At 43.3% G+C, this 27,942-nt stretch overlaps 1 protein-coding gene across 3 annotated transcripts; it reads left to right on the forward strand.

The window, feature by feature from the left end:
* Nucleotides 1–1,260: 1,260 nt before the first annotated feature.
* LOC106569672 (G-protein-signaling modulator 2) lies at nt 1,261–27,541 on the forward strand. 3 transcript variants are annotated; one of them, XM_014141236.3, is made up of 13 exons: nt 1,261–1,455; nt 9,407–9,786; nt 12,476–12,697; nt 13,459–13,594; nt 13,703–13,842; nt 14,095–14,218; nt 14,831–14,946; nt 15,241–15,505; nt 22,879–23,091; nt 23,290–23,469; nt 25,810–25,948; nt 26,055–26,263; nt 26,389–27,541. In XM_014141236.3, exons 2-13 carry the CDS (start codon nt 9,722–9,724, stop codon nt 26,545–26,547), a joined length of 1,968 nt encoding a protein of 655 aa, XP_013996711.1. In that variant the 5' UTR covers nt 1,261–1,455; nt 9,407–9,721; the 3' UTR covers nt 26,548–27,541. The 3 variants fall into 3 exon arrangements, with proteins under 3 accessions (XP_013996711.1, XP_045550326.1, XP_045550327.1); XM_045694370.2 differs by having other exon boundaries at nt 9,410–9,786; XM_045694371.2 differs by lacking the exon at nt 9,407–9,786.
* Nucleotides 27,542–27,942: the final 401 nt, after the last annotated feature.

Consider the following 27,942-nt stretch of genomic DNA (forward strand, 5'->3'; position numbering starts at 1 on the left):
AGGATAACTAAACTGATAACATACCTGTACATAGGCCATCTATAAATAGCACAAACAATTACCTCATCCCCTACTGTATTTATTTATTTTGCTCCCTTGAACCCCAGTATTTCTACTTTGCACATTTACAATTCCAGTGTTTTTTAATTGCTATATTGTATTTACTTTTCCACCGTGGCCTTTTTATTGCCTTTACCTCCCTTATCTCACCTCATTTGCTCACATTGTATATAGACTTGTTTTTGTACTGTATTATTGACTGTATGTTTGTTTTACTCCATGTGTAACTCTGTGTTGTTGTATGTGTCGAACTGCTTTGCTTTATCTTGGCCAGGTCGCAGTTGTAAATGAGAACTTGTTCTCAACTTGACTACCTGGATAAACAAAGGTAAAATAAAAAATTAAATAAAGGTTAAATTAAATAAAACAAATCCCTATCCTGCTGAGAAGTCTGTGCAACCTCTCAAAACAATCAACCACAAGACTTGCTGGCAAGTTATCAGCGTATACCTGTTGTACCCAATGAAACTCACCTGACCTGTCCCCAATCTCATCTATTTAGAATGTGTTATATGCTACACAGCATTGTTTCTTATGGGATCTTCAAGTTCTGACATAACCCACCAGTTACGTCTGCAACATTGTTTCATGATCTAAAGCAGTCGAATGTATGTGGCTTCATCAATAATGTACATTGTATCACGTCTGAACTTGACGTGCGAGGGGAGGAGTTTGATCGCTTCAGTAAACTCCTGAAACCTTCTGAAAAAGTATTGGGGAGCAGCGAGCTCACTTCACTCTCTTCCTTCCCTGCTGCTGACAAACGCCGAGCTTTTGAAAGCACCTGTGTGTTTTGGCCAACTTCTCAATTCATGCAAACAATATTAACTTAGCCTGTCAGTTTGCTAGCAGCTATCCACATTTTATTAACAGCTAGCTACTGCCTAACGTTCTGTGGCAGTGGAACTAGACAGGCTCCTACTTTTTCAGGCAGTCTACTTAGTTTACTTACTAGTTTTCAACCCCCCAAACTGAGATGTTTGCATTAGTAAATGCCATTATTGTCGAGAATGACTCTTTGTTTTATTCTTCTGATTATTGCATATTTTGCTAACACACTTGACACCATGAAGCTGCATGAGGATGACGTGATTTACTCACTCATCCTATAGTTGAAATTCATTATTGAAATCTCATTGGTCCACAGACGGGTATTACGGGCGTGGCTATCTTTGAACCTGTTCCGCTGATTGGCTACTGGACTAACAAAACAGAGTCGACTCATCGAAGTTTGCCAAAAGTTTATTGCTAGTTATGTTAGCAAAGTGGCGAATATGGCAATAAATATAAAGTTTTATTATAAAGTTGTAGAATAAAACTGAAATTTGATTTACCGTCCGAGTCGAAGTATCGAAACGGGGAGTAAAACGCATTGTTCTAACTGGACCGCCTAACGTAAGTGGACTAAACTAGCTGACGTTAGCCAGCTGAGCTAACGTTAGCTACGGTTACAGGTTGTAAAAGCTCTCTGGTTGTGTACCCATAGCGTAGCCCTCTAGCTATAAGCTAAATAAATAGCTATATGGTTGTGGTTGTAGCTTGCACGTTTGTTAGAACTGGCTTGTTGGCTACCAAGTTAGCTAGTTAGTTTTCTCAGTTGATTTGCTGATCAATTCTCTTAGTTCACTATTTGGGGAACGCCTTAGCTATATTCGTCAAAATATATATATATAATTTGTTAATCAAATGTTATAGGCCTATAGCCATATCTCTTGTGTGCACAATATCTACAGTTTACTAACTTAGTTAGCTTGTTACTGTAAAATTGCTGTGTTAAATTGTTTGTCTTTTCTAGCCTAAAACAAGTTCCAGTGTATTTTTCTGGGAAATCATGGCATGACTTCATCTCTTCTGGGAAATGAATAAGGGAACTAGCAAGAAAATGTGAAGACAACAGTAGAAGGACATTCAGCTATTGATAGTAATCTACACTGCTCAAAAAATAAAGGGAACACTAAAATAACACATCCTAGATCTGAATGAATGAAATAATCTTATTAAATACTTTTATCTTTACATAGTTGAATGTGCTGACAACAAAATCACACAAATAATCAATGGAAATCCAATTTATCAACCCATGGAGGTCTGGATTTGGAGTCACTCAAAATTAAAGTGGAAAACCACACTACAGGCTGATCCAACTTTGATGTAATGTCCTTATAACAAGTCAAAATGAGGCTCAGTAGTGTGTGTGGCCTCCACGTGCCTGTATGACCTCCCTACAATGCCTGGGCATGCTCCTGATGAGGTGGCGGATGGTCTCCTGAGGGATCTCCTCCCAGACCTGGACTAAAGCATCCGCCAACTCCTGGACAGTCTGTGGTGCAACGTGGAGTTGGTGGATGGAGCGAGACATGATGTCCCAGATGTGCTCAATTGGATTCAGGTCTGGGGAACGGGCGGGCCAGTCCATAGCATCAATGCCTTCCTCTTGCAGGAACTGCTGACACACTCCAGCCACATTAGGTCTAGCATTGTCTTGCATTAGGAGGAACCCAGGGCCAACCGCACCAGCATATGGTCTCACAAGGGGTCTGAGGATCTCATCTCGGTACCTAATGGCAGTCTGGCTACCTCTGGCGAGCACATGGAGGGCTGTGCGGCCCCCCCAAATAAATGTCACCCCACACCATGACTGAACCACCGCCAAACCGGTCATGCTGGAGGATGTTGCAGGCAGCAGAACGTTCTCCACGGCGTCTCCAGACTGTCACGTCTGTCACATGTGCTCAGTGTGAACCTGCTTTCATCTGAAGAGCACAGGGCGCCAGTGGCAAATTTGCCAATCTTGGTGTTCTCTGGCAAATGCCAAACGTCCTGCACGGTGTTGGGCTGTAAGCACAACCCCCACCTGTGGACGTCGGGCCCTCATACCACCCTCATGGAGTCTGTTTCTGACCGTTTGAGCAGACACATGCGCATTTGTGCCCTGAGGAGGTCATTTTGCAGGGCTCTGGCAGTGCTCCTCCATGCACAAAGGCGGAGGTAGCGGTCCTGCTGCTGGGTTGTTGCCCTCCTACGGCCTCCTCCACGTCTCCTGATGTACTGGCCTGTCTCCTGGTAGCGCCTCCATGCTCTGGACACTACGCTGACAGACACAGCAAACCCTCTTACCACAGCTCGCATTGATGTGCCATCCTGGATGAGCTGCACTACCTGAGCCACTTGTGTGGGTTGTAGACTCCGTCTCATGCTACCACTAGAGTGAAAGCACCGCCAGCATTCAAAAGTGACCAAAACATCAGCCAGGAAGCATAGGAACTGAGAAGTGGTCTGTGGTTACCACCTGCAGAACCACTCCTTTATTGGGGGTGTCTTGCTAATTGCCTATCATTTCCACCTGTTGTCTATTCCATTTGCACAACAGCATGCGAAATGTATTGTCAATCAGTGTTGCTTCCTAAGTGGACAGTTTGATTTCACAGAAGTGTGATTGACTTGGAGTTACATTGTGTTGTTTAAGTGTTCCCTTTATTTTTTTGAGCAGTATATATCACGTGTATCTTAAAAAATAAATCGGGCTTCTCAGAGTCCCAATCCCGCTAGCAAGCCAATCTCCACACTGAATCATTTCAGGTGAGGGGTGCCTCTTTCTAGATCTGTCCCCTCTGTTTTGATGGTGATTTGCTGGCTGCATTACTGCTCTCATGCATTATTATGCTTTGGTGTTTCCGCGTTTGCTTGGTTAATAAGAGGCTGTGGACTGGATAATGAGAAGCTGTGGACACAGAGTGAATAGACCACCCTGTGAGTACATTAAAGATGAGCTCATGATAACAGTTCTGTGTGTGATGTGGGAGCCAGCCTCCTGTCAAGCTGTTCTTTCAAATGACTGCTTTTGTTGCCACAGCTGCACTGTAGTTGTATATCACTTGTCCTATTAACCACTACGTCATAGTCACAGACAGACAGCTTTGTCACCGACTCAGACACATACAGTTGAAGTCGGCAGTTTACATACACCTTAGCCAAATAGGAGCAGACTCCTTTCTGAGAATGTAGGCTCCTCCTTTACGCCAGTGAAAAGAATCAGGGAAAAGGATCTCTGTCTGACTATCAGTGAGCTGGTGTAACTGAGTCAGGTCTGTAGGCCTCCTTGCTCGCGCACGCTTTTTCAGTTCGGACCACACATTTTCTATAGGATTGAGGTCAGGGCTTTGTGATGGCCACTCCAATACCTTGACTTTGTTGTGTTTAAGCCATTGTGCCACAACTTTGGAAGTATGCTTGGGGTCATTGTCCATTTGGAAGACCCATTGGCGACCAAGCTTTAACTTCCTGACTGATGTCTTGAGATGTTGCTTCAATATATCCACACAATTTTCCTCCCTCATGATGCCATCTATTTTGTGAAGCGCACCAGTCCCTCCTGCAGCAAAGCACCCCCACAACATGATGCTGCCACCCCCGTGCTTCACGGTTGGGATGGTGTTCTTTGGCTTGCAAGCCTCCCCCTTTTTCCTCCAAACAGAACGATGGTCATTATGGCCAAATAGTTCTATTTCTGTTTCATCAGACCAGAGGACATTTCTCCAAAAAGTACGATCTTTGTCCCCATGTGCAGTTGCAAACCGTAGTCTGGCTTTTTTATGGCGGTTTTGGAGCAGTGGCTTCTTCCTTGCTGAGCGGCCTTTCAGGTTATGTCGATATAGGACTTGTTTTACTGTGGATATAGATACTTTTGTACCGGTTTCCTCCAACATCTTCACAAGGTCCTTTGCTGTTCTGATTTGCACTTTTCTCACCAAAGTACGTTCATCTCTGGGAGACAGAACGCGAGTCCTTCCTGAGTGGTATGACGGCTGCGTGGTCCCATGGTATTTATACTTGCGTACTATTGTATGTACAAATAAACGTGGTACCTTCAGGCATTTGGAAATGATTCCCAAGGATGAACCAGACTTGTGTAGGTCTACAATTTTTTTTTTTTTCGGATGTCTTGACTGATTTCTTTTGATTTTCCCATGATGTCAAGCAAAGAGGCAGTGAGTTTGAAGGTAGGCCTTGAAATACATCCACAGGTACACCTCCAATTGACTGAAATGATGTCAATTAGCCTATCAGAAGCTTCTAAAGCCATGACATTTTCTGGAATTTTCCAAGCTGTTTAAAGGCACAGTCAACTTAGTGTATGTAACCTTCTGACCCACTGGAATTGTGATACAGTGAATTAATTAAAAGTGAAATAATCTGTCTGTAAACAATTGTTGTAAAAATGATTTGTCATGCACGAAGTAGATCTCTTAACCGACTTGCCAAAACTGTAGTTTGTTAACCTTTTACAGCTAGGGGTTCCGCTAGCGGAACATTTCGACAACATCCGGTGACATGGCAGAGCGAAGAAGAAAAAAAAAATCGTAATATTTAACTTTCATACATTCACAAGTGCAATACACCAAATTAAAGCTTAACTTCTTGTTATTCTAGCCACCGTGTCAGATTTCAAAAAGGCTTTACGGCAATAGCAAACCATGCTATTATCTGAGGACAGCAGTCCATCAAACATATAACAATCATAATTCAACCCGCCAGGCGCGACACAAAACTCAGAAATAACGATATAATTCATGCCTTACCTTTGAAGATCTTCTGTTAGCACTCCAATATGTCCAATAAACATCATAAATGGTCCTTTGGTTCGATAAATTCCGTCGTTATATCTCAAATGTCTATTTATTTGGCGCGTTTGATTAAAAAAAAAAAAAAAAAACACAGGCTCCAACTCGCGCAACATGACTACAAAAAATCTAAAGTTACCTGTAATCTTGATCCAAACATTTAGAACTTTCCTAATACAACTTTAGGTATTTTTTAATGTAAATAATCAATTAAATTTAAGATGGGATAAACTGTTCAATACCAGACGAAAACAAAGTGGAGTGAGCTTTCAGGTCTTGCGCCCCAACCACAACAGTACACTAGACTCGACCCTCGTTCTGAACAGCCATACCACTTCATTACTCAAAAGAAAAACATCAACCAATTTCTAAAGACTGTTGACATTCAGTGGAAGCGATAGGAACTGCAAGCAAGTGCCTTAGAAATCTATATCCACATAGAAACCCCATTGAAAACACTGTCACCTCAAAAAAGAAAAAAATCCTGGATGGTTTGTCCTCGGGGTTTCGCCTGCCAAATAAGTTCTGTTATACTCACAGACATAATTTTAACAGTTTTAGAAACTGTTTTCTATCCAAATCTACCAATTATATGCATATCCTAGCTTCTGGGCCCGAGTAGCAGGCAGTTTACTCTGGGCATGCTTTTCATCCAAAATTCCGAATGCTGCTCCCTATCCTAAAAAAGTTAACAAGAAATTTGTGGGGTGGTTGAAAAACTAGTTTTAATGACTTCAACCTAAGTGTATGTAAACATCTGACTTCAACTGTACATTACACACCCATTTGGTGCACAATACTAGAAAGGTTTCAGTTCACACACTGGCAGCTGTTGATTGCTAATTATAAACATATGTACAGGAATGTACTGCACAGAGTATGGCACAGACTCCTCACGCACAAACAAAAGCAGGCTTAACCTCTCTAGGGGGTGTGGGACGCTACCGTCCCACCTGGCCAACATCCAGTGAAATTGCAGAGTGTGAAATTCAAAAATACTCAATTCAAATATTTAGCATTCTTGAAAATGTGTTATACATCATAGTATCTGTGAAGTAATGTTTTCCCTCTACAGTATGGGGTTAATTTTCAGAATGAGAGAATTAGGTGAAAACGTGGCATTGCTTGTTAAACAAGTGGATTCAGGGCTGGAGTTGGCTTAACCCTTGTGTTGTCTTAAGGGTAAAAAATGACCTGACACAATGTTTAGCAGCAGAGAACCGCCTAAATTATATTTTTTCAACTTGAAATTTGATGACTTCCTAGAGTGACCTCAACATTTAGAAAAAGTGAAACATCGCCTTTGTTCATATTTCCATGAAAGCTTTACACCAAAGCGTACAAAGTAATTTTTGGCCCGGCAGTTATAATGAGAAATTGAGATTGTGTTCTACTGATTGAACTCAGCCAGCAGCTCCTGAAGAGGAAGATCACAATGGTTGGCACAGTTAGAAAGAACAAGCCTGAGCTCCCCCCTGCACTCCTTGCAAAAAGGGGGAGGAGGCCTTCTCATCAAAGTTTGCCTTCACCCCCACCACCACTCCAGTTTCTTACCTCCCAAAGAGGAACAAGAATGTGGTCCTCCTGAGGACACTGCACAAAACGGCTGAGATCAGTGATCGTGAGGACAGGAAGCCAGCCATCATCCTGGACTACAACCACAACAAAGGAGGAGTGGACAACCTGGACAAGGTGATTGGAACTTACAGCTGCAGGAGGATGACTGCCCGCTGGCCCCTGGTCATCTTCCATAACATCATTGAAGTGTCCTCATACAACATCTTTGTGATATGGAACAAGATCAACCCTACCTGGATGCCTGATAAGCGGAACAAGAGGAGGGTGTTCCTGGAGCAGCTGGGAATGGCACTTGTAACCCCATACATTCAAAGAAGGGAGCGCCTCCCCCGCACAGCAGCCTCTGCAGATCTTGTGAAAGCTGTTCAGGGGGCTGAATCTTGTCCTGATCCACCTGAGGCTGGGGCAGGCAAGAGGAGGAGATGCCAATTCTGCCTCCCAAAGAAGGACTGGAAAACATACTATGTGCTGCACATGTGAGAAATACATCTGCAAATTCCATGTGCACACACTTGCATACTCCCCTACATGTGCTAATTAGAGTTGATTTCATTAGTTTTTCACAGTTTTGTGTCTATCTTATTTGTTTATACACCTTGTGGGTGGGTGCTATGGTTTCATAAATGGGAGAAGACTAGTATTGTGTAGTGTAATTCCTCATTGTACAGTATAATAGAATATATCACTATGTTGCCAGAAAACGGTTATTGTTTCCCTTCAATAAATGCATTCAAAACTACTCTGCACATTTCTGCTTTCTTAGGCTTTACAAGTGCTATCTCTTGCAAAACATTTTTTTACACCTATGCAGTACTTTTTTAGTAATAATAAACCTCTACTTTAGTAAAGAAAACAATTGACAGGTGTGTTGTAATAACTAGTCTTGTCCACTGATTTTTAAATGCAGTCTTTCTGCATTGTGAGGAGGGAAAACCAAGATATTCAAAGTTTGATGAATGACAGGTTGTTTCTAAATGCAAAATAGATTTGGGGTTTAAAATTCAATTAAGCTGCTTTATTTTTGGGGTTTAGTGAATGCGGGTCATTTTTTACCCTTAGGACAAGGAGTATACAGAATGTTAAGACTATATACAAGGGTTAAGCCGGAAGCCACTAGAGTTGAAAGGAACACCACACACTTTCCCTCTTTCTCACTTTTTCAATACAGTGGATAAAAAGGGCTATGCCAGGTGTATTCTCTGCTTGAAAGAGATCAATTATGCCAACAAAGGGTATGGTATCATGCTGTATTCACAATGCAACAAGCAGCTCGACAAAGAGGTCTGTGGTGAACCATCCCCAGGTTGAAAGTAGATTACTCCTGGATTAGAAAAGTGATGATTCACAACAACCAAGTCTTTGAATAATCTTTGAATGTCATTTAGTTACAGGCGTTGCGATACTACCTACTATCAGAATATGCATCTTTCTATTATCCACCAATGAATATTAATATGCACCTGCAGCATGCATTTGAATACCGCTTACTGTTTTTTTATATTTGTAATAATTGTGCTCTTGACACTTAGCTGGTAGTCTACTTTGGTTTCAGGAATAACCTGTTAATTAGGCCTACTCCTTACTACTATGACGTGACCTGTTAATTAGGCCTACTCCTTACTACTAAAACGTGTGTCTGGAAAGAGGCGGCCTACTTTATCATGTGGGAAGGAGGCAGCGTTTGGTCTTGTGCTGTTGGCGTTCCGCATCTACGACTACTAGGCTTTCTTATCACTGTACTAACAATGGCTTTTCCACACCGTCGTAACTGTGCAGGTCTTTTTTCAAACTTTTGTCAGCCAGGCTACATTACCTACTTCTTGCTAAATAATGAAAGTTTAATCAATTTGCAATTATAATTATCTTTTCTCTACCAATGATTTGCATACAGTATATTACATGTATCTGTGGTGATTGGGAAAAATCCTCTCCTGTTTGTCTGCTTGCCTAGGCTAGCTGTATCTTCACACTTAAGTAGACCCTGAGCACTAATGATTGAGTCATTGATTGACAGCTTGCGTGTGGTGAGGGGTGAACATATCCACTCCTGTCCTGCCCTGCGTGTGCACGCTGTTTAGTGGGTGTTGCCATGTTGTCGCGTGGCCAGAATGAAGCTTCACACACAGCATCTTGTGTTCTCTTCACAGAAGGCTGCCGAGGAGAGCTGTGGTGGCACTGACAAGGCAAGCCAAACTCAAACAGTAGGAGAAATGCAGCCTCGTGGACTGACGGGCAACTCTGTCTGAGGATCTCTGTCTGGGGCTGTGGTCATGTCTCTATACAGACTAACAGTTGCAGGACAAACAACCTTACATAAAAAGGGAATATTAGGATTTTCCAACAACTCTTGTTGTGAAGGTTCAGACCACTTCTCCTAGGTCCAGCAGATGTTTTTGGACTTTTAGTTTTTTCATTATCACAATTTTTCGGATGAACTGGGATCGTCCCACTTATGACCTTAAATGGATTCCGTTGGCTCTTTGGTTAGCATTCAAGATGAGGACCAGTCCTATCGTGTCCGATACAGGTAGGCAATACCCCACCCAGCATTATACTGTCACTGTCTCAATCGTTGGTCAACATATGTTGTTTCATGTACGGCCTAGATTGGGTGCTTTAAACTTCCCTTCATTGAAGTGAAGTTTTTTAATTTATTTTTTAAAGAATTGGAACAAGAATTTAACAACAATGATCATTGTAGGATTTGACACAGTAGACCATGTAGTCTAGATTTCATCCTGATGTCTCAAAAGTCTGTTGCATGGGATGAGATCAGATTTTCCCGAGCTTTCAGGTGTGAATTGGTAGGCTACATTTCCCCCTTCTTCCATTTTAAGTGGAGTTGTGAGAGGAAGTTCCATGTAAGTGGAGTTGAGACAGAGGGATGGTTGGACTATAGACTGACTAGTTGAGTGGTTCCTGTTCCCATGTTTGTGGCAGACTGGCAGGTCACTGACTTTCATAGGTGTCATCCAGCACCTGGCCCAAGGTAAAGGGCACCGGCAGGTGTGACCTGGGGAAAAAACAGCAAAAACGCTCCAGGCTTCTCAATCAATATTTAACAAGCCTCTGAAACATTCATGATGATTTGCTTTGTATTTCTAGTTTCCAAATGAGATGATTCATCTTCTTTTGAAAGGAGTGGAGGGACATCTGTTTGGTAGAAGACACCATGGTTGTATGTTCAACCATGTTCACCTCCACCTATAGGATTTATCGGTATTTCCCTGGTCAACCATTTAAAATGCATTTGAGCATTAATGCGGAGGTGACAATTATGGCATATGTTCTCAAACGCTTCAATGTTAGTGTTGAAGGTAGGCCTAACTCCTAGTCAAACCTTGTACGTTTTAATTGAATAACTTAAACCTCCTATTAGAGCTGGCACGATAAACTGAAAATGATCGACAACGACCATACTGAGCACTTATCAGCAGGAACAATATCAGCTGATAATGTTCCTGCTGATAAGTAGCCTATACTAGAGAAGTGTGAAATGTCATAAGTTTGCTAATATGAGTGATTGTTAATGGGACAATTGATGGCTACAACCATAAAACTAGAAGTAGTAGTTTTAAAATAAATATTTGTTATAAACGTATCGTTCTATTTATGGTTATCACATCAATTCAGGCAAATGATCGCTATATCCATTTTGCCCAGTTTTACCTCCTAGCCAGCTGAATCTCAGACAGAGACCTTTAACAAAGCTCTCTGATGCTCCCAGCAGCTTTGTAACAGGGCCTGTATAATCACTGTAGGACCCACTGTAGTAATTCCAGCCAGGTGACAAGGCCAGAGAGAGACAAGTAGATTACCTCATGTAACGCTGACAGTAGATTTTCCCCTTTTATCCTTAGGGTTAGCCTACTTTATTGCAACCGTAGTGTGTGGCATGCAAAAATATGGTCATTGGTGACTTGTGGGAATGGAAGGAGATCTTTTCAATGTTTTGGTAAAATAATCTCAGTGAGACATTGAAGAGCGTAGGCTACCTCAGCCCTTGTCCGGAATGTGTTTAGCTCTCGACTGTTGCACAGGAATCATCTTTAAACCCAGTGGAAGCCTCTTTAGATGCCACTCAGATGTACCATGTGCTGTTGTAGGGGAAAGAAACCCAGGTATGGCTGTAGTGTGTGGTTAAAATAACCAAATTAGGTTAAATCCAGGATCTGTCACTGTACAGTACAATAATTTATTGTCATTTTATCTGCAAGACTGACACCGGCTCATTGAAACATTGCTCAGTCTGTAAACGGTAAAACACATTTAAATACAGTAAACAAAAACAAAACTATAGATGTTTTCCCTTCAATATCAATGTTATAACCTTTTATCTATAAAGTTTCAATGCATACAATGTGTTTAGTAGGTCAGATCTATGTCAGTCTGTATTCTGTGAGAGCTTTCTAAACAGAACCCTGGGTGGGTGGGGAGCACTTGATAGAAGAGGGAAAACTTGAACTAAAAAAACATGCATGAATACAGTTAATCTCCTCTAACAAAGTGATGGGCGTTTATGCAGTAGAATACACAAGATGGTAAAGAGACTGTGTAACAATTGAAGCCAGGCTGCATGAATATCACTAATCTGCTCCTAATCTGTTAATCCACCTGCCTCTGTGGATGCTCCTCTCTGACCCTGTCTGGGGTTAGTGACCGAAACACCCAGAATGTTACAGCACCCTGAGCGTTGCAGATCTAATGTCTTGCTCAATCCCTATTCTACACAGCAGAGAACCATGCCTGTAGACAGTACACTTCTGTCTGAATGTTCTGTAAACATTGAGCCCACTGAATAGCCCAGTCCTCAGCGGAGCTGTCTGCCAGATTGCTGCATATTGTACTGTAGTGACCACGTAGAGAGGAAGTCAGCCCTAACCATAACAAACAAACCCTGATAAACCAAGGCTATTGTCCTCAGGGCTAAGAAGGAAGTAGCCAAACAAACTCCACATTCAGTCTGATGGAGAGTGAGAGGGATGCTAGTCATACGTTTTTTTTTCTGCTTCTATAACTTGAACATTTAGGCTAATGGTTAGCTTTGGTTTCTGGTTGATTTGAACTTTGGCAACTTTGGGACGTTTAGACTCAATAAGCTAGTTTTTTTTTTGGACCAGACTATATTTTCTCCTGTCTGTGCCTACTGAACGCCACCAGCTCCGTGGACCTCTAATCCTATCTTCTACCTAAAGCGTTTCTGCTGCCCCCTGTAGGATGGAGGCGTCTTGTCTGGAGCTGGCCCTGGAGGGGGAGCGGCTCTGTAAGGTGGACGACTACAGCGCAGGAGTGTCTTTCTTCGAGGCGGCCATCCAGGTTGGCACTGAGGACCTGCAGGTGCTGAGCGCCATCTATAGCCAGCTGGGCAATGCCTACTTCCACCTGCATGATTACGGCAAGGCCTTGGAGTTCCACCATCATGACCTCACCTTGACCAGGTAGGAACACCCCAATCACCAGGCAGGAAAGAATACGCCCATCACCCAGGCAGGAAAGAATACGCCCATCACCCAGGCAGGAAAGAATACGCCCATCACCCAGGCAGGAAAGAATACGCCCATCACCCAGGCAGGAAAGAATACGCCCATCACCCAGGCAGGAAAGAATACGCCCATCACCCAGGCAGGAAAGAATACGCCCATCACCAGGGCCGTATTAATAAAGCTTCTCGGAGTAGGACCAGGTCATTGTTCCCTTTATCAGCATGACCTCACCACATAATTCCGCTGTCTGGACATAAGCATTTTGCAATTTAAAGTAGATGACTGTTCTGTTCTGCCTGCGGCTATGGAACCCTGACCTGTTCACCGGACGTGCTTGTTGCACCCTCGACAACTACTATGATTATTATTATTTGACCATGCTGGTCATTTATGAACATTTTAACATTTTAACATCTTGACCATGTTCTGTTATAATATCCACCCTGCACAGCCAGAAGAGGACTGGCCACCCATCATAGCCTGGTTCCTCTCTAGGTTTCTTCCTAGGTTTTTGGCCTTTCTAGGGAGTTTTTCCTAGGGAGTTTTTCCTAGCCACCGTGCTTCTTTCACATGCTTTGCTTGCTGTTTGGGGTTTTAGGCTGGGTTTCTGTACAGCACTTTGAGATATCAGCTGATGTACGAAGGGCTATATAAAAATAAATTTGATTTGATGAGCTTTTCCGTCCCAAGATGACATTTTACGATGCCATTCTCAGGACCATCAGGGACCAGCAGGGAGAGGCTAAAGCCAGTGGTAACCTAGGCAACACGCTGAAGGTGTTGGGTAGGTTTGATGAGGCTTTGGTCTGCTGTCAGAGGCACTTAGACATCGCCGTGGACCTGCACGACAAGGTGAGATTGATTAACTCATTTGCGGTTTATTCCGGTGTTTAAATTCAGCATTTAAAAAAATACGTTTTTGGAATTGACATTGCCTCTGTTCTTCTGCCTCTTCGTTAGGTGGGGCAGGCGAGGGCGCTGTATAACTTTGGGAACGTGTATCATGCCAAAGGCAAGACCATCTGTTGGAGCGGAGCGGAGCCTGGAGAGTTCCCTGAGGAGGTCATGACTGCACTAAGGAAAGCAGCGGAATACTATGAGTGAGTTAGTGTGTTCATGTGCCTTACGTCTAGTACTGTAGAGTAGAAATAAAGGGGATATTGTCATACTATATATTGTCATATTATATCTATCTCACACACATTTCAATTAACAGGTATGCTATCACGATTTTACAATGTAGAAAATAGTCAAACTAAAGAAAAACCCTTGAATGAGTAGGTGTGTCAACTTTTGAACGGTACTGTATTTTAAACAATGTTTATTTTCAACGTTTTTTTCTGTATTGTCAGAGCAAACTTATCCATAGTGAAGGAGCTTGGAGATTGTGCCGCCCAGGGCCGAACATACGGTAACCTTGGCAACACACACTACCTGTTAGGAGACTTCCGGAATGCAGTGGCCTCTCATGAACAGGTAATTACAATCTGATCAAAGTTTATAACCTATCATTAAGTGCTGGATTCAATCAAAACTGCACTGCTGTAGACATTTACATTTTAGTCATTTAGCAGACGCTCTTATCCAGAGCGACTTACAGTAGTGAATGCATACATTTCATACATTTTTTTTCGCCGTACTGGTCCCCCGTGGGAATCGAACCCACAACCCTGGCGTTGCAAACACCATGCTCTACCACCTGAGCCACACGCGACCGTAGCATATAAAAAACACACTTACCCTATGGCCAAACAGAATAGTGTGGTTTTATGTACTGTAGTAGAAATACCAGTTAGACTCCCTTCACTGGAAGATGAGCAGTAGTTTGTACACAAAGGAACTCCAGAAACATTACTGAGGCAGTTTTGAGTAAGTCCAGCCATTAGTCTTTTGTCAGATATATTTCTGTTATCAATGGTGCTCTGCAGTTCATTATAATGTCCTGTATGACTCATTTCAATCCAGAAAGACTGGAGGTAAACATATGCCACAATGGAAGACTAGAGTCGCTGGATGTACCGAGACCAAGGTGTTGTAATATGTGTGTGTGTGTGTGGTGTGTGTGTGTTTCGTCAATTTCTTTCCCAGCGCCTCCAGATTGCCAAGGAGTTTGGTGACCGCTCGGCAGAGAGAAGGGCCTACTGCAACCTGGGGAACGCCTATATCTTTCTGGGGGAATTTGAAGTGGCAGCCGAGCATTACAAGTGAGCCAAACCCCCAGCCCAACCATTCATCTTCTCTTAATGAAGTTCACTCCCCCTGAGAAAACAACACTTCTTTCAGTCTGGAGGGTGTAACACTGTTAACACCGTAGGGTTTCAGGAGAGAGATGGCAGCAGCCATGCCTCAAAGGACACAATGTCAAGAGAGACAGAAAACACATTCGTTTGTGTGTCTGCATGTGTGCATTCATATACTAAACAAAATTTCAGGAACAGAGTAGCCTTTGGGGTGTGTGTCACTATGAATGAGAGCCAGTGATCTGTTGTGGTTGTCAGGAGGACTCTGCAGCTGGCCAGACTGCTGAAGGACCGGGCTGTAGAGGCTCAGGCCTGTTACAGTCTGGGAAACACCTACACATTGCTCCAGGACTACGATAGGGCCATAGACTACCACCTCAAACACCTCATCATCGCACAGGACCTCAACGACAGGATCGGTGAGGGCCGGGCGTGCTGGAGTTTAGGAAACGCTCACACAGCCCTGGGGAACCATGACCAGGCCATGCACTTTGCTGAGAAACACCTGGAGATCTCCAAAGAGGTAGACTGCATTATCATAAAGTATCATGAGTAGGGCTGTTGCGATGATCGTATGACCGCCACACTGGCAGTCACGAGCCATGAAGGCAGTCAAATTCCACGTGACCATTTAGTCAAGGTAATTAGGCTTCCCCAAGCTCTGATGCTGGTCATTAGTAGCTTACCAAACTTACTAACTGCCTGGTACTCAGCACTCTATTTTCCCTCTAATCATTCTGACATCAATGAAAATGTTTTCAAAAATCAAATGAAACACTAAATGAGTCCATGAGCTCAGGTTGCGCAACATTTCTATAGGCTATGCAATTAGCGAGAAAACAGAGTAATGGCCTCTACTAAAAAGAGGAGGATTCCATCATTTCTATAGGCTAGGCCTACTATTTATTTCTTAACTTTCCTAATATTAAGCACATTGCTTCTCTTTACAACAGGAGCCTACCTGGCTTGCATGAAAATGAACTATTTAAGTGCATAGATGACATGTATTTTCTCCAACTGCTCCTGTTTTGAGACCGGTGCATGATAATGGACCATTCTATATCAAAACAAAATGTCACACATATAACTCAGCAAAAAAAGAAACATCCCTTTTTCAGGACCCTGTCTTTCAAAGATAATTTGTAAAAATCCAAATAACTTCACAGATTAATTGTAAAGGGTTTCAACACTGTTTCCCATGCTTGTTCAATGAACCATAAACAATTAATGAACATGCACCTGTGGAACGGTCATTAAGACACTAACAGCTTACAGATGGTAGGCAATTAAGGTCACAGTTAAGAAAACTTAGGACACTTAAGAGGCCTTTCTACTGACTCTGAAAAACACTAAAAGAAAGATGCCCGGGGTCCCTGCTCATCTGCGTGAACGTGCCATAGGAATGCTGCAAGGAGGCATGAGGACTGCAGATGTGGCCAGGGCAATAAATTGTGGTCTGCACTGTGAGACGCCTACAGAAAGGAACAGCTGATCGTCCGCGCAGTGGCAGACCACGTGTAACAACACCTGCACAGGATCAGTACATCCGAACATCAGGTACAGGATGGCAACAACTGCCCGCGTTACACCAGGAACGCACAAGCCCTCCATCAGTGCTCAGACTGTCCGCAATGGGCTAAGAGAGGCTGGACTGAGGGCTTGTAGGCCTGTTGTAAGGCAGGTCCTCACCAGACATCAGTTGCACAAACCTACCGTCGCTAGACCAGACAGGACTGGCAAAAAATGATCTTCACTGATGAGTCGCAGTTTTGTCTCACCAGGGGTTATGGTCGGATTTGCGTTTATTGTCGAAGGAAGGTGGAGGGTCCGTCATGGTCTGGGGCGGTGTCACAGCATCATCGGACTGTGCCTGCAATGCCAACAAGCTATCTCAACGCTGTGCGTTACAGGGAAGACATCCTCCTCCCTCATGTGGTACCCTTCCTGCAGGCTCATCCTGACATGACCCTCCAGCATGACAATGCAACCAGCCATACTGCTTGTTCTGTGTGTGATTTCCTTCAAGACAGGAATGTCAGTTTTCTGCCATGGCCAGCGACGAGCCCGGATCTCAATCCCATTGAGCACGTCTAGGACCTGTTGGATCGGAGGGTGAGGGCTCGGGCCATTCCCCTCAGAAATGTCTGGGAACTTGCAGGTGCCTTGGTGGAAGAGTGGGATAACATCTCACAGCAATAACTGGCAAATCTGGTGTAGTCCATGAGGAGGAGATGCACTGCAGTACTTAATGCAGCTGGTGGCCACACCAGATACTGACTGTTACTTTTGATTTTGACCCACCCTCCTCCCCTTTGTTCAGGGACACATTATTCCATTTCTGTTAGTCACATGTCTGTGGAACTTGTTCAGTTTATTTCTCAGTTGTCGAATCTTATGTTCATACAAATATTTGCACATGTTAATCTTACATCTAGACGTTCCGCTAACGGAACACCTGCTCCAATATCCAATGATAGGCGTGGCGCGAATTACAAATTCCTCAAACCCAAAACTTCCATTTCTCAAACATATGACCATTTTACACCATTTTAAAGACAAGACTCTCCTTTATCTAACCATACTGTCCGATTTCAAAAAGGCTTTACAGCGAAAGCAAAACATTAGATTATGTCAGCAGAGTACCCAGCCAGAAATAATCAGACACCCATTTTTCAAGCTAGCATAGAATGTCACATAAACCCAAATCACAGCTAAATGCAGCACTAACCTTTGATCTTCATCAGATGACAATCTTAGGACATTGTTATACAATACATGCATGTTTTGTTCAATCAAGTTCATATTTATATCCAAAAACCAGCTTTTTACATTAGCATGTGACGTTCAGAACTAGCATACCCCCCGCAAACTTCCGGTGAATTTACTAAATTACTCATGATAAACGTTGACAAAATACATAACAATTATTTTAAGAATTATAGATACAGAACTCCTTTGTGCAATCGAGGTGTCCGATTTTAAAATAGCTTTTCGGCAAAAGCACATTTTGCAATATTCTGAGTAGATAGCCCAGCCATCACGGCTAGCTATTTTGACACCCACCAAGTTTGGCACTCACCAAACTCCGATTTACTATTAGAAAAGTTTGATTACCTTTGGTGTTCTTCGTCAGAATGCACTCCCAGGACTTCTACTTCAATAACAAATGTTGGTTTGGTTCAAAATAATCCATAGTTATATCCAAATAGCGGCGTTTTGTTTGTGCGTTCAAGACACTATCCAAGGGTGACGAAGGGTTACGCGCCCGACGCGTTTCGTGACAAAAAAATTCTAAATATTCCATTACCGTACTTCGAAGCATGTCAACCGCTGTTTAAAATACATTTTTTTATGTCATTTTTCTCGTAAAAAAGCAATAATATTCCGACCGGGAGTGGTGGTTTTCGTTCAAAGAGAAAGTAAACATGGAGTCGACTCGTGCACGAGCCTGAGTCTCATAGTACTGTGACCGGCCACTATCCAAACGCGCTAATGTTTTTCAGTCAGGGCCTGCAAAGCCACGATTCAGCTTTTTGCCGCCTTCTGAGAGCCCATGGGAGCCGTAGGAAGTGTCACGTAACAGCAGAGATCCCCTGTTTTGGATAGAGATAATCAAGAAGGCCAAGAAATGGTCAGACAGGGTACTTCCTGTACAGAATCTTCTCAGGTTTTGGCCTGCCAAATGAGTTCTGTTATACTCAGACACCATTCAAACAGTTTTAGAAACTTTGGAGTGTTTCCTATCCAAAGCTAATAATTATATGCATATTCTAGTTTCTGGGCTGTAGTAATAATCAGATTAAATTGGGTACGTTTTTTTATCCGGCCGTGAAAATACTGCCCCCTATCCATAACAGGTTAAGTTTGCTGAAAATAAACACAGTTGAGAGTGAGGACGTTTCTTTTTTGCTGAGTTTATTATTTAATTTGGGATCTATCGCATCCCACAACCGTCCCAGACTATGTTTGGAATATTTATTTCTTGAATAGGTTGACTTTTGTACTATGGGGGATAGTATATTGACATAGTGCTTTTGCTGTTCGTTAGGCATAAATATCTTGTTAGTTGATTAAAGTAAATGTGGACAGTTCTTCCAGTATCTTTTTAATATGCACCTCGGAATTGGATAAGGACGTGCTGAGCTAAAGGGTAGAGCTGCCGCTTTCAAGGTGCGGGACTCTAACCCGGAAGCTTACAAGAAATCCCACGTCAATACAGGGCTAAGATTGAATCATACTACACCGGCTCCAACGCTCGTCGGATGTGGCAGGGCTTGCAAACTATTACAAACTACAAAGGGAAGCACAGCCGAGAGCTGCCCAGTGACACGAGCCTACCAGGCGCGCTAAATCACTTCAATGCTTGCTTCGAGGCAAGCAACACTGAGGCATGCATGAGAGCATCAGCTGTTCCGGACGACTGTGTGATCACGCTCTCCGTAGCCGACGTGAGTAAGACCTTTTAAACAGGTCAACATTCACAAGGCTGCGGGGCCAGATGGATTACCAGGACGTGTGCTCCGGGCATGTGCTGACCAACTGGCATGTGCTGACCAACTGGCATGTGCTGACCAACTGGCATGTGCTGACCAACTGGCAGGTGCTGACCAACTGGCAGGTGTTTTCACTGACATTTTCAACATGTCCCTGATTGTCTGTAATACCAACATAGTCCCTGTTCCCAAGAACACAAAGGCAACCTGCCTAAATGACTACAGACCCGTAGCACTCATGTCCGTAGCCATAAAGTGCTTTGAAAGGCTGGTAATGGCTCACATCAACACCATTATCCCAGAAAACCTAGACCCACTCCAATTTGCATACCGCCCAAACAGATCCACAGATGGTGCAATCTCTATTGCACTCCACACAGCCCTTTCCCACCTGGACAAAAGGAACATCTATGTGAGAATGCTATTCATTGACTACAGCTCAGCGTTCAACACCATAGTACCCTCAAAGCTCATCACCAAGCTAAGGAACCTGGGACTAAACACCTCCCTCTGCAACTGGATCCTGGACTTCCTGATGGGCTGCCCCCAGGTGGTGAGGGTAGGTAGCAACACATCTGCCACGCTAATCCTCAACACTGGAGCTCACCAGGGGTGTGTGCTCAGTCCCCTCCTGTACTCCCTGTTCACCCGCGACTGCATGGCCAGGCACGACTCCAACACCATCATTAAGTTTGCTGACGACACAACAGTGGTAGGCCTGATCACCGACAACGACGAGACAGCCTATAGGGAGGAGGTCAGAGACCTGGCCGGGTGGTGCCAGAATAACAACCTATCCCTCAACGTAACCAAGACTAAGGAGATGATTGTGGACTACAGGAAAAGGAGCACTGAGCACGTCCCCATTCTCATCGATGGGGCTGTAGTGGAGCAGGTTGAGAGCTTCAAATTCCTTGGTGTCCACATCAACAACAAATTAGAGTGAAGAGGGCACGACAAAGCCTATTCCCCCTCAGGAAACTAAAAAGATTTGGCATGGGTCCTGAGATCCTCAAAAGGTTCTACAGCTGCAACATCGAGAGCATCCTGACCGGCATCGCTGCCTGGTACGGCAATTGCTTGGCCTCCGACCGCAAGGCACTTCAGAGGGTAGTGCGTACGGCCCAGTACATCACTGGGGCAAAGCTGCCTGCCATCCAGGACCTCTACACCAGGCGGTGTCGGAGGAAGGCCCTGAAAATTGTCAAAGACCCCAGCCACCCCAGTCATAGACTGTTCTCTCTGCTACCGGAGTGCCAAGTCTAGGACAAAAAGGCTTCTCAACAGCTTTTACCCCAAGCCATAAGACTCCTGAACAGGTAACCAAATCGTTACCCGGACTATTTGCGTTGTGTGCCCCCCCCCCCCCCCCCCCCCCCCCCCCCCCGCTACTCTCTGTTTATCGTATATGCATAGTTACTTTAACTATACATTCATGTACATACTACCTCAATTGGCCCGACCAACCAGTGCTCCCGCACAACCCCCAACCCCTCTTTTTACGCTACTGCTACTCTCAGTTCATCATATATGCATAGTCACTTTAACCATACCCACATGTACATACTACCTCAATAAGCCTGACTAACCGGTGTCTGTATATAGCCTTGCTACTCTTATTTTCAAATGTCTTTTTACTGTTTTATTTCTTTACTTACACACACACACCTTTTTTTCCCGCACTATTGGTTAGAGCCTGTAAGTAAGCATTTCACTGTAAGGTCTACACCTGTTGTATTCGGCGCATGTGACAAATAAACTTTGATTTGAGTTGTGTCCCCGATGTCTGTCTTCACTTGTAGCCTGTGAGAAGTACCCGATCACGTGATGAAGAGACATATGAGTGAGAGGTCCTTCGGAGCGTGCAGCACTCACAGGCTGACCATACTGCTCGCGTTGCAAAATAAATGAAGAAATCTGTTATTCAATTATTGCACCCACACTGCTAGCGAGCGTCTGCGTTGTCAAGGGCTAAAATAGAAATCAGTTCTCTTTGACGCAGATCGCGCTGCAAGTCCTGCCTATCCCATCTCATTGGTTTATAGAAGCGGCTACCCACGTGCCATCTCCTCATTGGTTATACCCACGTGGGTGACTGAAAGACGAACGATGACAGTGTCGGTAAAGCATCTAATTTATGAAAGTTGCTAATTGCAATATAAAGTCAAGAGAAGAAAAGGCCTGGAAGGAAGAGATGACTGGAAACGATTCGGTTGACCGTTTTATGTGTGGATTAATTGGAGTAGAGGGCCTTGTGCATTTCAGGTAAAATAGCAACTCAATGTTTATCCCAGGACAAATTAGCTAGCAAGTGCAAGCTAACTAGCTAAATTGCTATAAATGTTTAATGCTTTTCGACCTGTTCCCAAATTAATATAATTGGTTCAGAGTTTGTTTTGATATTTTAACCTGCGTGTCGTGATCGCGTTTGGTGTGGGGGGACAATATAAATTTATGCACGATGGTGCACGCACGCAGCCGGTTTGGGCTCTGTGTCAGGGAGAAGGGCACAAAGCAGCACTCTGGGACAATGGCCACAAAAGGCATGGAATTTTTTAGGGTGCATTACGGCCACACGGGATGCCACCGTGAAATTCAAGGCATTATCAAGGCTTGTCAAATTGTGAATGAGAGGCTGATGAGGTCTGTACAGCCTGCACAAAAAACAAAGCAGAGCTCATATCTTTCAAGTTACTTTTTTCAAGTCATTATTCTCATCATGGTCCTCCTCTCTTTTTGATGACCAATTTACCCTTTTTACCAAAGAGCACCTTCTGTCTACCAACATCTACTATTGTGTCCCTTAGCAGCCCTTCTCTTTCTACCTTTCTATTTTATTCAGCTTCGTTCAATTGTATTCTTCATACTATAAAATAATCTAAAATAATGGCATGGAATTGTAAGCAAATCTTGTCTGCTAAATGAACTAGTGTAGCCCACAGCCATTTGGCATAGCCACATCAGGGCCTAACATAAGGACAACACAGAGTATGCTATTCTGCTCTTCTGAACCAGACTACATTTTCTTAATTTCATGCTTCTTTAGACCTGTCTAAAATAAATATTGGATTGATTGTGAAGGTGTAGGCTATATTATTACTTTATTTTTAAATGTAGATGTTCCAAAGGTCTGCATCCGTGGCTTGTAGGAAGCAAGGAGATGCTAAATGTGTTTGTTAATTACGGTCAATTACCGTGAGACTGACAGTTATTTGCTTGACAATCACCGGCTGATGAAATTGTGTGACCGCCACAACCCTAATCACCTCGTGAGTAGGACCACAATTTTATACTGAATCCTCCATTTGTGGTCAGCTAAAACTCATGGTCGTAGAAACCCTATCCATATAAAAAAAAGTATCTGATTACAGCAAGGTCGATCCTAATTTGGTGTGTGTTTCAGACTGGGGACCGGAGTGGAGAGCTCACAGCCCGTATGAACGTGTCAGACCTGCAGATGGTCCTGGGGCTGAGCTATAGAACCAACGACTCCACCCTGTCTGAGAACCCCATCAAGGACATTGACTACAACCTGCACGGGGCCAGGCCCAGGATGGGCAGACGGCACAGCATGGAAAACCTGGAGCTCATGAAACTCACCCCAGACAAGATCAACGTAAGTTACTGGGTTCAAAGGTGCAATCTGTAACTTTCTATTCCCTAGGCTTAGTGGCAATTCAAATTGCACTATTGGCCTGAAATTAGTGAAATTACACATTGCATCTTTCAAATGTCTTGTTTTGTATGTATAATGTCAATTCTCTATTTGAGGTGTTTGTGATGTGTATTCAAAGTTTGTCTCCCCTCTCTCCAGGCTCAGAAGTGGAACAGTGACATCCTGACCAAGCAGTCTAAACCCACCCTGGCTAAGAGCTCCTCCAAGCTGTTCTTCGTCAGCCGTCTGCGGGGCAAGAAGCACAAGGCTGGGGGCTCCAGTAAAGTCCTGCAGGACACCAGTAACACCCCACAGACCCCCGCACAGGGACCACAGAAGGTTAGAGGAAAAACATGATTTATCTAGTCCTAAAGCATCTCTTAGCCATTAACCATTCTCCTAGTTCTGAAACTACTACTACTGATACTCTACTGACTACTTCTACTACTGATACTCTTCTACTACTGATACTCTTCTACTACTGATACTCTTCTACTACTGATACTCTTCTACTACTGATACTCTTCTACTACTGATAATCTGACTACTACTGATACTCTGACTACTTCTACTACTGATACTCTTCTACTACTGATACTACAGATACTCTACTACTGACTACTACTACTACTGATACTCTTCTACTACTGACTACTACTACTGATACTCTTCTACTACTGATACTCTACTGACTACTTCTACTACTGATACTCTGACTACTTCTACTACTGACTCTTCTACTACTGATACTCTACTGACTACTTCTACTACTGATACTCTTCTACTGATACTACAGATACTCTACTACTGACTACTACTGACTACTACTGATACTCTTCTACTACTGATACTCTTCTACTACTGATACTCTACTGACTACTTCTACTACTGATACTCTGACTACTTCTACTACTGACTCTTCTACTACTGATACTCTACTGACTACTTCTACTACTGATACTCTACTGACTACTTCTACTACTGATACTCTACTGACTACTGATACTCTACTGACTACTGATACTCTACTGACTACTTCTACTACTGATACTCTACTGACTACTTCTTCTACTACTGACTACTTCTACTACTGATACTCTACTGACTACTACTACTACTGATACTCTACTACTGACTACTACTACTACTGATACTCTACTACTGAATACTACTACTACTGATACTCTTCTACTACTACTACTACTGATACTCTACTGACTACTTCTACTACTGATACTCTACTGACTACTTCTTCTACTACTGATACTCTACTGACTACTACTGATACTCTTCTACTACTGATACTCTACTGACTTCTTCTACTACTGATACTCTACGACTATACTCTACTGACTACTTCTACGATACTCTACTGACTACTTCTACGATACTCTACTGACTACTTCTACTATACTCCTGATACTCTTCTACTACTATACTCTGACTACTTCTACTGATACTCTACTACTGATACTCTACTGACTACTTCTACTACTGATACTCTTCTGCTACTATGCTCTACTACTGATACTCTACTACTACTACTGATACTCTTCTACTACTGATACTCTACTGACTACTTCTACTACTGATACTCTGACTACTTCTACTACTGACTCTTCTACTACTGATACTCTACTGACTACTTCTACTACTGATACTCTACTGACTACTTCTACTACTGATACTCTACTGACTACTGATACTCTACTGACTACTGATACTCTACTGACTACTTCTACTACTGATACTCTACTGACTACTTCTTCTACTACTGACTACTTCTACTACTGATACTCTACTGACTACTACTACTACTGATACTCTACTACTGACTACTACTACTACTGATACTCTACTACTGAATACTACTACTACTGATACTCTTCTACTACTACTACTACTGATACTCTACTGACTACTTCTACTACTGATACTCTACTGACTACTTCTTCTACTACTGATACTCTACTGACTACTACTGACACTCTTCTACTACTGATACTCTACTGACTTCTTCTACTACTGATACTCTACGACTATACTCTACTGACTACTTCTACGATACTCTACTGACTACTTCTACGATACTCTACTGACTACTTCTACTATACTCCTGATACTCTTCTACTACTATACTCTGACTACTTCTACTGATACTCTACTACTGATACTCTACTGACTACTTCTACTACTGATACTCTTCTGCTACTATGCTCTACTACTGATACTCTACTACTACTACTACTATACTCTGACTACTTCTGATACTCTTCTGCTACTATGCTCTACTACTATACTCTACTGATATTCTACTGACTACTTCTACACTCTACTACTTATACTCTGACTACCTCTACTACTGACCTCTACTACTATACTGATCTCTGCTACACTCTACTACCACTACTATACTCTACTACTACTCTACCATGCTGCTACTACTACCACTACTATACTCTACTACTGATACTACTACTCTACCATGCTACTAGTACTCTACTACCAATAATACGTCTACTACACTACTATACGCTACTAGTACTCTACTACCAATAATACGTCTACTACTACCAATACTTCTACACCTCTACTACTTATAGCTTATTAAAGTGTGGCTCTTATGCTTACACCCACGTTTCATTGTGGATCAAAATAAAGTATTTAATTCTCACTCAGAGGGCCAGTCCAGACATGCTCGGGGACGAGGGCTTCTTTGACCTGCTGAGTCGTTTCCAGAGCAACAGGATGGACGACCAGCGCTGTTCCATACAGGACAAGGGCTCCTCTGACTCTCCAGCCAGAGCCATGAGGAAGTGTAAGAGTAAACACACACTGTTAGGACCTTATGACTGTTTATACCCACTTCCAACAAAATCCATGGCAAAATGTGCCTTTGATCCCTCCCTCCCTCTCTCCTCCAGCTGTGTCAGAGTCAGCAGCTGTAACAGGCCTGGGTTCTGGGTCTGGTTCCCAGGGTTGCCGGTTAGAGGACGGTGGAGGTGCTGGGGGTAGTTTGCCCGTCCTTCGGGTCCACCAGAACAGAAGCCAGGCTGTCCTCAGCCACCTGATGGCCAATGCAGATAACTCTGAGCCTGATGATGACTTCTTCAACATGCTCGTCAAGTGCCAGGTGTGTATTATAGGGTGGTGTACAGTAGGTCAGGGCACACTGTAGCAAATGTTACATCTGTGTTTTACATTGAAAGGGGTCCTTTTCATATAGGTAAGTTCCACTTTCTCCTATCCCTCCCCCAGGGTTCCCGTCTGGATGACCAGCGCTGCGCCCCTCCCCCGGCACGTGGCCCCACTGTCCCAGACGAGGACTTCTTCAGCCTCATCATGAGGTCCCAGGCCAAACGCATGGACGAGCAGCGGGTCACCCTGCCATCCGCAGCACGGCCATGCTCCAACTGAGCCTTGCCCAAGTAGAGGGCCCCCGATGGCGGGGTGAAAACCCAGGAGAGTGGGCCTCTCTGGAGGTGAACAGTGTGGAAGAGGAAGGGTGTTTTGTATTTGTCCACGACATTGATGCTGTACTCAAGTGGATGGGGCTTTTTTACAGACTAACTTTTCAATGGTCTTTTCTGTCCGTAGCAGAGACTGTTGCTTCCAAAAATAATGGTTGTTGATAATCCTGTCCATGGTGGGATTCAGAAGCCTCATGTTTCCCAGTTGAAAGCACTGCTAGCATTAATGTAGGTGCCTATAGGGAACCACAGTGGAACATTCAGGAACTCACTGAAGGGTTCTAGAATATGGAACCATCTTTCCTTATGGGGAATACTCGACCTTGCACTGTACTGTACATGTTGTGAAACTGCACAGACAAACATGAAGTCCTGAACCTACTCCTCTTATGTTTTTAACAATTATGTACTACATAGAATTTTACTACCATCTGAAAATGTATCTTTAGATATGTGTCATGACTGCAGTGTATTTATTTCTAAGCTCTAGCATACTGCCGTTTCACCTCCCCTTGTGGTTGGTCTGATTTTGCACCAGGTTTTTCTGACGTAGACTAGACTGGTACAGCACTCTTTCCAGCAGGTAGCCTAGCGGTTAGAACGTTGGGCCAGTAACCTAAAGGTCGCTGGTTCGAATCCTGAGCCGACCAGGCAAAAAAAAAAAAATCTGCCGATGTGCTCTTGAACAAGACACTTCACCCTAATTGCGTCTGATAAATGTATTTAATTGTCTGTATGTTGGGAGTTGTGGTTATGAATGGGGGGGGGATGGGATACCTCATTTAGGTAAGGATTTACAAAAAAAAAGAAAATGCTCTCAGGCTTAATAATCATTGACAAAATGAATTCACCGGTGGGTGTGTACAGTTCCTGATGCTCTTCTGTACTTCCTATATTTTCTATGACATCAGGAATAAAGCTTCATTTATTTAGTATAGAAATTGTTTTGTCTTAATGGTTCACCAAAGTTGAGTTAGCTGGAGAGGTGTCGAAGCACAGCTTTCCACAAGGCAAGGCAACTAACCTACCAAACCGTGAGGCTAGGCGTGTCATATTAATCACCTACCAAACCGTGAGGCTAGGTGTCTAATATTAATCACCTACCAAACCGTGAGGCTAGGTGTGTCTAATATTAATCACCTACCAAACCGTGAGGCTAGGTGTCTAATATTAATCACCTACCAAACCGTGAGGCTAGGTGTGTCTAATATTAATCACCTACCAAACTGAGGCTAGGTGTCTAATATTAATCACCTACCAAACCGTGAGGCTAGGTGTCTAATATTAATCACCTACCAAACCGTGAGGCTTGGTGTGTTGAACCATAAATAAAATCAAATTG

The sequence above is a fragment of the Salmo salar genome, chromosome 14, assembly GCF_965601325.2.
Source record: "Salmo salar chromosome 14, fSalSal1, whole genome shotgun sequence".
Classification (NCBI taxonomy): domain Eukaryota; kingdom Metazoa; phylum Chordata; class Actinopteri; order Salmoniformes; family Salmonidae; genus Salmo; species Salmo salar.